Genomic DNA, 11,243 nt, shown 5'->3' with positions numbered 1-11,243 from the left:
TGTCCGATTCCAAAACTGTAGTTTTTCATTATGTGTAGTCACTTTTTGTAACCGCCTGGTCGTTTCTTATAAGAGAGCTATGCCCCTAATGGAAACGTGATGTTATATATACATCATCCATCGTCTCCACTTCGCCACGGTTTCCCATAAATGGGGAGGGGTCATTCATTTATCACATTTCCTTGTTTCTTATTTGCCTTTCGTATTTCCAGTTGTTAATCATAGAGAGCTAGGACCAAATGGGAACGGCAACAGAAAGACAATAACACCATTGTCGTTCCCCTGTGGCCACCGCCACCCACAACTGAATGTCTATTTGTTCGAGAATTTTGACAAACAAGGGGTTGTAGTGCTTGCCAAGCAGCGTCCTTTTGTGCAATCAAGTCTCATATTCATGTAACTTTTTTTTGACAGAGGATGAAAGTCAAGTGATTGCACGGTGGGATAATGTACACCATGCTAATCCTTGGCTCTAACCTCTCATGGTTGGGGGTTGGTCCATCTTCATTATCGTATACTATATGGACATTTGGATTATTGCTCATAGTCCATTTCTAGATTACTTCATGGGGTTGTCGTTGACTATTTTATTTTTCTTTTATGAATTATAATTGCCATGTATATTGCGCTTTTATTGATTGCCGAAAGAGAAAAAAAAATTTTTGTTCCCTTCGAAGTGCGAGGGAGTTTACTACTTATTCTTCGGCTAAAATTATGCTTCTCTTTTTTTAATTTTGATTTTTTGAAAAAAAAGAAAAAAAATTTTTTTTTTTTTTTACCGTAGGCAGTAAGTGAGGTGTTAATACTGGGTTTTTTTTGCCAAGAGTATCTTTTAAATGGTCCGAGTGAGTTTTAGAGTTTGAACATTAGGGAAAGGATTTTATTATATTAAAGGCTAGTATATTTAAATTATTGCGATATATGTCGATCGGCTTGAGGGAACTCTAAAGTTTTCTATTGGAACTTGCTGTGGCATTCGATTTCTATAATTGTTGAACCCTTATTTACAGCAAGATTTTTCTTAAGTAATCTATGATTAACGAGGTAAATTTTTCTTTTTAAATAATCTTTTTTTTTTTTAAATATCCATAGTTTCCATTAATTTCGTTAAGGCCCTTTTTTTGAAAATATAGCCTTATTTTTTAATGTATTCAAAATTCAGCTATTAAGCTGTAACGTTTTTTTTTTTCTTTTCATTTATTTTGACATTTTATTTATCCGTGACGCGACTAAAGTATTATTTTTCTCGGCTTTGTATATTATTAGTTAATGGGAGTTAATTGAGTGGAAGTGTAACTTTACTTTAAAGGTGTCGAATCATTCCTCTCCTGTGGCAGAGTTAACGCCACTGAATATCGTGTTCTAAATTGATTTCCAAATATACAGCCTTTGAAGCCTTATAATCAAGTAAATTTTAGCTGAATAATCCTCACAAACAAGGATACTGATTTGGGAGTCAAAATTCAGTACATAGCCTGTCAACAACACACTAGCCTATAATGCTTTTCACATCTCGACCACGTGGCGTTAGTACTTAAGAGTTTCGCAGTTTGTCATAGGCCATATGAACTTAATTCATTTATAATTCTCAAATGAAAATTAAAATATATTCGTTGTTGCTATATTTTTATGCCACTAAGATGCCGAACGAATGAGGGGGGGGGGCTCATAAATTTTGATTGGAACATATCGCCATAACCTTTAGTAGGTTACCCTTCTGTAAGAGCTTGATTCAGGGAGAAAGTTTGATAATTTATCTTTGTTAATTTAGGGTGTTCGAAGTGTACGTTCGAACAAAGGGCTAAATTACCTCACAGGTGTTGTAGTCTATTTTATGGCTTCTGCTTTCACTTAAGTGCCTTAGAAATTACTCTTCAGTTATTCATGCTTCGTATAAATGTCTGTTTTGTTCTATCAATTTTAGTTAAGCACATGCTCACTAGTGAGTGCACATTTTTTTGAATTCTTAAATACCGTGCTTTTTACAAGGCTTAAATTTTGTGAATAATATGTGATTTACCATGTCATATTATTTATTGGGGAAATTAAGGATTAACTGGGACCTGTGGTCGCAACTGGCTTATGAGGTTAGTAGAAATTATTAAATACTATCATGTGATAGGAGTATTTATGACTAATCGTCAGTTTTTGGAAGGATTTTCTTCCTTTCGCGTTAATTGGTTATTTTTTGTAATTCTTTACGTCTGAATAATTTTGGTAATTAGAGTATTTTGACAGACCTATGTTAGTTTGATTTTACTCTACTTGGCGGTTCATTTGTATTCTTTAATTCGATTCAAGGTAAAATTGGTTGAACTCGTTGTTGCAAATTGTTACGGTTTTTGGTGGTTGTATTATTGTCTGCCTATCGGCTGTAAGCGTTCTACGGCTTTTACTAATTATTGCAAGACTAAGGTGTTGTTTAGCTCTCGTTAGTTACGATTTTAATTTTAAGGTACGAAGATTGTCTACTAGGGAAACATATTCTCTATGGTTGGCAATCAAAAATAAAAGTAAATCACCGCGCGTTTTTTTTTTGTCTTAATTCTATTTGAATTTTGACTTCTTGGTACGATATTTTGGAATTTTGGTAATAATTTCACGTACTTCGGCTTCATGGAAGGTTTTTCTTTAACGTTTGTCGCTCTTGATCAGAGGATATGTGAATTAATATTTAATTATGCCATCCAAAAAATTCATTTAACCGAATAGGCTAGATTAAAAATATAGGCTGGGCCACCAAAAATACTTTTTCCTTTTAGGTTTTCTTTTTTTTTTTTTTAACATATTTATTGGGGTTGTTTTTTTGTGACTCACGGATTACACGGGCTTGGGGGTTTTATTCGTATTTGTGGATATATCTCCTATTAAGGATTATATCGCATTTCCGTAAGTTGAAATGTATGCGTCAAAATTAATATTTTAAGTTCTGCAATTTTGACTTATTTTTACGTTTTATAGGGACTTTGTATAGGATTTATTTTTTTACATTTTTCTTGCAAGCTATTTTTTACGTTTTTTAAGGTTACTATAATTTTCGTTTTGCGTCAATTTTCTCGCAACTAATTTCCTTTATTCGTTTAGGTTTCGGAACGGAACTGTGTATTATCTTATTTATTTTCTATTATGCCAGACCACTCCATGAAAAATATACGAATATATATATATTTAATGATATATCTGAGATATAAATTTTTTATAGCAAGCTCTATATTTTTTTTTTCATTTTTTCATCTTTATCCGGCATAATTTTTTTTTTCTGCTGGGGGGGTCTTTTTATGTTTGGCAAATTTCGGTATGGGAATATACTTATTATTTTTTATGCGAAAGTACTATTAATTATAGTTTTGCAATTAACTCTGAATACACGATATCACACGGGTCAAATATTTTTGTTGTCAATGAAACGATGAAAAGTGAAAGCGATTTAACTCGAGGGCGTTATGCTTGTGTGGTTTGACTATACTATCATAAAACTTAGTGGTTTGAACTACGTCTGGAAATTACGGGCTTTGATTATTGTTGCGACTTATCGTGTCGATGCTTTACATGGGGTCAATCGAATTGTATACGCAATTATTGACATTTAAGGTAAATTAGCATCCTTTTTCCTGAAGAATCACAACGTCATTTTTCCTTTCAAATTTCTGGAAATTGGTTTTTGAATTCTTTAAATTTAGGAAAGGATTAGAAGGAATATTAAGGACTGCCTTTGTTGTTCTGATTGATTAGTAAGTCTTTGTCTACAACAATTAAAATTTGTACTAATGTTTAAGGGAAAATTAGCGTATTTCTTAACTTTTGGGTTGGAGTGGAGGGCGACTAGTACGCCTGGTGCACGTTAGGGTAAATAAATTTTTTGTATTCACTTGTTGGTACGTACATTTTTGAGGTAAAGCAAGCGAAAACACACGGTGGTAAGGCTGTGGATGGCCAAATTTCGCCGTTTTGGCTTTTGTAATTTTTGGAATGTATGGGAGTTTGTGGTTTTGTTCGGAGGAACATGTAAGCGAGTCTATCAATTTACCATTATTGTTTGTTTGAATTATTTTCGATTGTTTAATTTTTTGCATAATTTTTAGTTCATATAATGACTGAGGCCTGCTTCTGTTGTTTAGAGTGACAGCGGTCCTATATCTACAACTTTGTTAATTATCGTATGCTTTTTTGCAGGTAAATCATGCCTTGTGTTACTATTCTCTTACATATATATATATATATATGTACACACTCAACTATATAGAAACCATGATAAGCTAGCTTATTATGTTGACGCTAATTACCTGTTTTCCTAATGGTTTCTTAGCTGGGTGATTAATACAATAATAACTCGCGTGTATACTTTTTTGACTTAATATTTTAAGTTGTTTGGTATTTCATAGCCTTTACGGCAAGTTTGGGTTGTGGTTATTTCCGGTCATCTTTTTTTTTGATTAAATTTAGTATATTTTGGAGTTCCGTATTTGATTATGTCGTTGGCATGATGATTAAAAATAAATATTCCACAAACTTGATTTTGAGAAGATATAGAATCTACTGAAGCGCCGATCCGAATACTTTTTTTTGAATTAAAAGTAATTTTTTTGGGATTTAGTGGACTGGGGTTATGGATTGATAGACGGCCAAACCTAGGACACGGATTTGCTACTCGTGCCCTGAAGTAAATCGCCTCATTCTGCAATTCACTGTGATCGTCAGGCTTACCTACTCTGGGGGGGGTATCCGAAATGCTGTTTAGCCATTCCTTAGTAATATAAGGATGGCTATTCATTGCATTTTTTTTTTTTTTTTTACCATTGAATTTGTAATCTGCATTTATTTATCTATTTATTTTTTTAAGGAAATACCATTTTATGTATAGCAGAAACAAAATTATCTAGTTTAACGAGTTGTCGCTCGAGTGTTTGGTCATTTACTAATCTTTTGTCGCTAAACGTCACATTCTATGAAATGTAGTTATTTTAATGTATTAGAAGTGGATTTTGACGAGGAAGAATTTTCACATCCTTTTGTTTTTGTTTAGCTCGATTTATTCTCTTGTCTGGCATTTCTTAGTTATCTGGGGCTTCTGGCGATGGTTGGGTTTTGGGTGTTCTTTGTTGTTCATAGCTTTTTGAGGGATCTTGGCCCGTAATAGCATTCTCTTGGGCGTCAGGGTACTGGTTCCTCGCAATTATATTGTTATCCGTTGGAGGATTCTGCTGATTAGTTTCCACTTGGGGTTTCATGTGATGCTGACGAGCCTGATTTGGAATCGCAAAATATGCAGGTTGGGATGATCCTTCGTTGTAACTATTAGTAAGAAGATTTTCCAAATGGGGGCTGAGGGGTAGATCAATTTCAACGGTAAAACATGTTGCAACCATTTGTCCTAAATTTGAGCAAAAATCTCTCTGTTTCTGTAGTTCCTTATTAATATCGATATGGTTCTCTTTTAGCTGTTTCTCTAAGATATCTTGTTGCAGCTTAATTATTTCTTTTTGTGCCTTCAAGTGGTCGTACTTATGTTGCATTTCCAGAATCTTTGCCCTCTGGGGTGTTAGGAGTTCTTGTATTGCCATCGTCGCGGACAGGATGGTACTATTCTTGTAATCTTGTACTTTTTTTCCAATGACCTGCAATTTATCGTATAATGCTTGTAATTTTAGGATCTGTTCGGGATAATTATATCCCTCGACAATTGCGGTGTCGCTAATTGATTCCATTTCGGTCTGGATGTTGGTGATTCGTTCTTTCACCTCTATAAATTGGGCCTCCATTAACTTGTCTATTTGCTTAGTAATTAGGATCTCATTTATCTTCTTGTTCATTTTTTCTTGGGACGCCTTAACTTCGATAAGCGATTTAAGTATGGTTTCTATCATATTTTCAATTTTTGATTTTTCCGTTATTAATTCGGCCGATGCCACTAGGAGTTTTGCTCGTACTTGAAATAGCTGATCCATACTTGTTCTGTCAGTAATAGGGTTGCACTAGTTGTTTTTCTTTCGGAGGGGGGGACTTGAACAATTCTCGTCTACTTCTCTCTTCGGGGTTCTTTAACAAGCCGTGGTTTTGTTTAACTGTCAAAATTAAATTTTTTATTATTTCGAACTTTTTTGGGAAAAAAAAAAAAATTCTCCCCTTTATTATGAATATGTTTTTTTTTTTTTTTTTTTTTTAAATAGTCATTTTTTTTTTAAATTACCGTAAAATTTTTTTTTTGGGGGGGGAAAATTTTTACAATAAGAAGTTAAATTTGTCCGGTCTCTTGCTAATTAGTCCAGATTTCGTGGTAACCTCCTGTTCGTTTTCTGGTGTTTTACTCTTTTTTGACTTTCCCATGGATATTAGATCAAATTTCTTGTATTGTTTCGAGAGGAATTTTTGGCCTTTTGCCTTAGTTTGTTTTGCATGGGCAGTAGCCGAAGTGGGTTTTCGTTTTCGTGCGTCTTGGGGTTCATCGTCGGACTCGGTCGAGCTAGTTCCTGAGGATTCATCCTTATGGTTTTCTGGGGTTGTCCTTTGAGGTTTTGTGGTATCCCCTGCCGTTGCTTCATATATCTCATCTGCTCTAGAAGTTGAAGGTTTATTTTCTATTTCCTCACGCTGAAGTCCTGCCTCGGGGGAGTTAAATGATTCTTGAGAACTCTGGGAGGGGTCAAGTACTTTTGAAGAATGTTTCCACTGCTTGAATGCCATATCTTCGGGGGGATGTGGTGTATTTCGTAGCATGGTCTGTTTCCAGGAGTGAGATTCTTTGGGTTTTACTTTAGATACCGTTATGTGATGGTACTGTCCCAAGTTTTCATCTTCAGGGTGTTCCTGTGTCCACGGCAAGGTACTTTGCCTTGTTTTTATCGGATAGTTGATAATGTCCATAGCCTCTCTTAGGTTTTTTGTATTTTTATCTCTGGGAGGAGTTTTCCTCCTTTTTGTACCTGGGGTTTCCACGGCTCTGTATAGTTCCTCCTGTAGCGACAGGGGTCTTTCTATTGGGGTTGCTGGGGATATCATGTCATCAGGAAATCTTTTGGGGGGACACGGAGTTGAAATTCTATCGGGGAAAAATTGGGTTTTTGGTGACAAAGTATAATCTAACTCCTCCTCCGAGCTTTCTGTGGATGAGCTCTCTGGGCTTTTTGGGGCTCTTGCAGGTATGGGTATTAGAGGTTCTCTTTTAGGGATGACTAGATTTTTCATGGCTAAAAATTCTTCATAATCTTCCTCCTCGCTGTTATTTTCGAAATAGTTTTGTTTGAAATCAAAGGGTTTTAGTTCGGATAGCCTGGACCTAGGGAATTGATTTTCCGCGTTTGATGAATCTGAAAATGGGGGTTCGGGTGCCCACTTAACGGGGTATTTGGCACCTTTTATACGGCTTACGTGTGCTTTGTATGTTCTTCCGTTTTCTGGATTTACCATTTTAAAAGTAAAATCGTTGTCATATTTTTTGATTATTCTGTAGGGTCCTGAATATTTATTGGAAAGTTTTTTGCCTTCCAGTTTAGCTTCATTTTTCAGATAGACACGGTCGCCTACCTTAAAATTTATATTTCCTTTGATTTTGGATTCATTTTTCAACTCTTGATTCAATTTACATTTTTCTAACTCTTGTCTAACTATTTTATAGGTTCTTCTCATCTTATTTATAAAATCTTGCTTATAGTCCTCCGTACTATTGAAATACTGTCTTGATTCTATAATTTCTTGATAAGGTATTTCAAAATCGCGTCCGAACAAAAGAAAAAATGGACTTTCTTTAGTTGTTTCCGAGTATGCCGTATTAATTACATTGGTCAAGTAAGGTAGATATTGATCCCAATCGTTTCGGTTGTCCTTTGAATAAATACTTAAAACGTTGGAAAATATTTTGTGCCTATTTTCAATTTTTCCATTTGCTTGGGGATGGTAGGGGGAGGTTATTAGTTTTTCTGTTTTAAGGAAACTCATTAAATCCTTTGTTACTTTAGAAACGAAGTTAGATCCATTGTCACTAATGACCCGTTGAGGAACGCCAAACTTCAAAAATATTTTTGCTAGGGCTTTACTAGTGGCATATGCGCCTTGATTTTTCAATGCTTTGGCAAAAGTGAAGCCGGTAAAATGGTCTATTACTGAGAGGATGCAAGTATGACCTCTATTAGAAACAGGTAATCCTCCACTTGTACCAAAAAGGTCAAATGAAACGATGTCGAAAGGGACCCTCGCTACTTGCACTCTTCCCAAAGGGGGGAGTAGGGTACGCTTGAGGATTTTTTCTTAAGTTACAAGCTTCACTTGCAATTATAAAATCCTTAAGTTTTATTACTTCCGACGTGACATAAGAGTATTGACTTAACTTATCAAGTGTTTTGCTTATTCCCAAGTGTCCACATATCTCCGGATGAACGTACTCGAAGGCGTGTATTATTAAGTTGTGGGGAAGTACTGGGAGTACTGAGATTCGATTTTTATTTGTCTCGCTTGTTACTACCCTGCAAAGGATTCCCTCGTCAAAGTCATAATAAAAATTGTCTATTTCCCGTCTTAGGGCTTTGAACTTATCAGGGAGATTATCTGAATTCACAATGTAATTAATGAGGGTCAAACACATTGCATCCTTAACTTGATTTCTTTTAATATTGTCTATGGATAAGGGAATGTCTCGTGGCCCTTCTTCTTCCGTAGGGATTTTTGTTTTATTCTTCTTTTGTTTTCTTTTACTTGAATATATGATATTTATTCGTTTGGTTTCATTATCTTAAGGGTTATCCTCAGTGTATCTACTTATATAATCGCAAGGGGCATTCTGTTTACCGGTCACATGTTCAAATTTGTAATCCAGATCTTGGATTTTCATTATCCATCGCGCTAAGATTCCGGTTGGATTCTTGAATGTGCTTAGGTACTGTAAGCCTTTATGGTCCGAGTGCAACTTAAATTTTCGACCTACTAAGTAATGTCTAAATTTATCTAAGTGTTAAGTTATATATATTAATTCCACTTGCGTTGCTTAATAACTGCTTTCGCCTTTGGTTAGTTTTCTGCTTGAATAACATATGAGTTTCTCTATATATCGAGGGGGGTCCTGTTGGGGATCGGGGTTGTTTTCCACGAGGATTATTTGGGAAAGGATTGCACCGATACCTAGAGCTGAAGCATCAGTGGTAACCACAAATGTACCTTTTTCAAAGTCTGGTAACGCTAATATTGGTTCAGAAGTAAGAGCTTTCTTGAGAGTGTCCAAAGAAGTTTGAGCTTCCTGAGACCACGTAACATTTTGGGAATTCCCTTTAGTTAGATCTGTTAGGGGCTTTGCGATTTGGGCGTAGTTGCGTATAAATTTTCTAAAGTAACTGGTTAAACCAATGATGCCTCTTAAATGTTTCAAAGTTTTTGGCGGCTTAAGATTTTCTACACATTTTATCTTCTCAGGGTCCGGTGATATTTGACCTTGGGTCACTATCATTCCTAAGAATTTTATCTCGGATTGGAACAAATTTACTTTTTCCGGTCTACATTTCAAATTACCCTCTCTGAATTTTTCGAAAACTTTGGTTAATGTATTTAAATGGTCCTCTGGTGTTTCTCCCACACAAATAACATCATCCACAAAATGGATAATATTTTCTATACCTCGTAATAAGTGTAATAGGGGTCTACATAATGCACTTGAACTAGTTTTGAGTCCGAAGGGTACTCTCAAATATTCATAAGAACCACATTCCGTCGTTGAAAAGGCCGTTTTATAGACGTCATCATCTGCTATCTTAACTTGGTGATAACCCTGGGTGAGGTCAAGAGATGTAAAAATTTTATTTTTGGTTGAAATGCAATCCAGGATTTCATCAATTCGGGGCAGGGGAAATTTGTCACTTACTACTTGCTTATTTAAGGCTCTATAATCCACTACAAGCCTGAGGTCCTTGTTCTTTTTTGGTACTAGTATAACGGGGGCTGAATACGGGCTTATACTCGGCCGTATTATATTATTTCTTTCTAACTCGCGGATTTTATTTTTTAACCAGCCTTTGTAGGGATGGGGGATGTGATAGGGCTGTTTAGCTACAGGTAACCCTGTGGTTTGGATAGAGTGTTGATAAAATGGTATCAACCCGATGTCTTCCTCACATGTAGAAAAAATATCTCTAAAATTCCAAAGCAATTCACATAATTTTTCCTTTAATTGCGTATCTCGAATATGATCTAATTTAAATTTTTCAAAAAATTGGGGTTTTGTTAGGGGGTACCTATTCTTTGGATTGTTAGTTCCAATGTTATTAACTAAGCTTTCCTTGGAGTTTTTCCATTTGTTTAGCTCATGCTCAGAAATAACCTGTATTTCCACGAGACATGTCCCTTTTTTCAATGTAATCATATTGTTTTCATGTGTGTTAGTTAACCAAATAAAACCTTCGCCTTTTTTCATATGAGATGATCTGTTCTTCACAGAACAGATTTTCTGGAATTTCTTTGCACGGGGATGCGAACCAGATTTCAGAATTGTCATTTGCGGGGGTGACCATTTGAGAGATTTGTACTCTTTGCATAGTATTGGGGGGGATTTTTGTTTTACGTACTTCAAACCCAGAGTATTTCTTTTCCGTGTTATTTCCTATTAAATTTAGATTGGCGCTTGCTTGCGTCAGGTCTTCCGCTTTCGAGGTTAATTGTAAGGATGACTTCAAGACTTTCCCCTTTACAACAGTGTTTGGATTTATTATTTCGTCCCACAATTCAGATATCTTCTTTATATCCTTTTGTCTATATTCCTGCATTTCTCCCATTCTTGCTTTTACTGACTCGATCCAGTTGATGTTTGATTTTCTTTCTCGTCTGCTCCATTGATTTTGATTTTCGATCCGTTTGCTCGTTTGATTTCCCACGGGACGAGAAATAGGAGGGAATGACGTGACGTGGGGTACAAAAGATTTGATTCTATTCACTGTTGCTTCCCCTCTCTCCACGCGTTGGAGAATAGGGTCGTGTGGATACACGAGTCGGTTATTTGCTATATATAATAAAACCTTATTAGATTTTAAAAAATTAGCACCAAATATCGCTTCGTGTGGGAAATTTTTGCAGATTATGAAGTTTGTAGGAAATATCTAATTATCTTTTATCACATCTAGGCATATGGAGCCTATAGCTTCCATCTTATGCCCCGTGACACTTGTTAAATTGGGAATATTGAAATTTTTCTGTCGTTTAATATATACTGGTAGTTTATTAAATATATTTGAATTTATTATGTTAACCGATGCAACCGAATCTATTAATGC

General features: G+C 35.5%; 2 protein-coding genes across 4 annotated transcripts in view; one reads left to right on the top strand and one right to left on the bottom strand.

The window, feature by feature from the left end:
• The window catches only part of LOC148957056 (uncharacterized), a 6,041-nt gene extending 5,496 nt beyond the window's left edge, over nucleotides 1-545 (bottom strand). The window contains 1 exon segment of the mRNA XM_089097875.1: nucleotides 478-545. Within this exon segment, the coding sequence (XP_088954001.1) occupies nucleotides 478-545 (68 nt within the window).
• Nucleotides 1-11,243, top strand: part of Lmpt (four and a half LIM domains protein limpet) — a 277,526-nt gene that overhangs the window by 204,437 nt on the left and 61,846 nt on the right. The gene's annotated exons all lie outside the window — the stretch shown is intronic.

The sequence above is a fragment of the Artemia sp. Qi Xiang Cuo genome, chromosome 1 (genome assembly GCF_049724085.1).
Source record: "Artemia sp. Qi Xiang Cuo chromosome 1, ASM4972408v1, whole genome shotgun sequence".
In the NCBI taxonomy this organism is placed as follows: domain Eukaryota; kingdom Metazoa; phylum Arthropoda; class Branchiopoda; order Anostraca; family Artemiidae; genus Artemia; species Artemia sp. Qi Xiang Cuo.
This window is presented reverse-complemented; position numbering and strand designations above follow the sequence as displayed.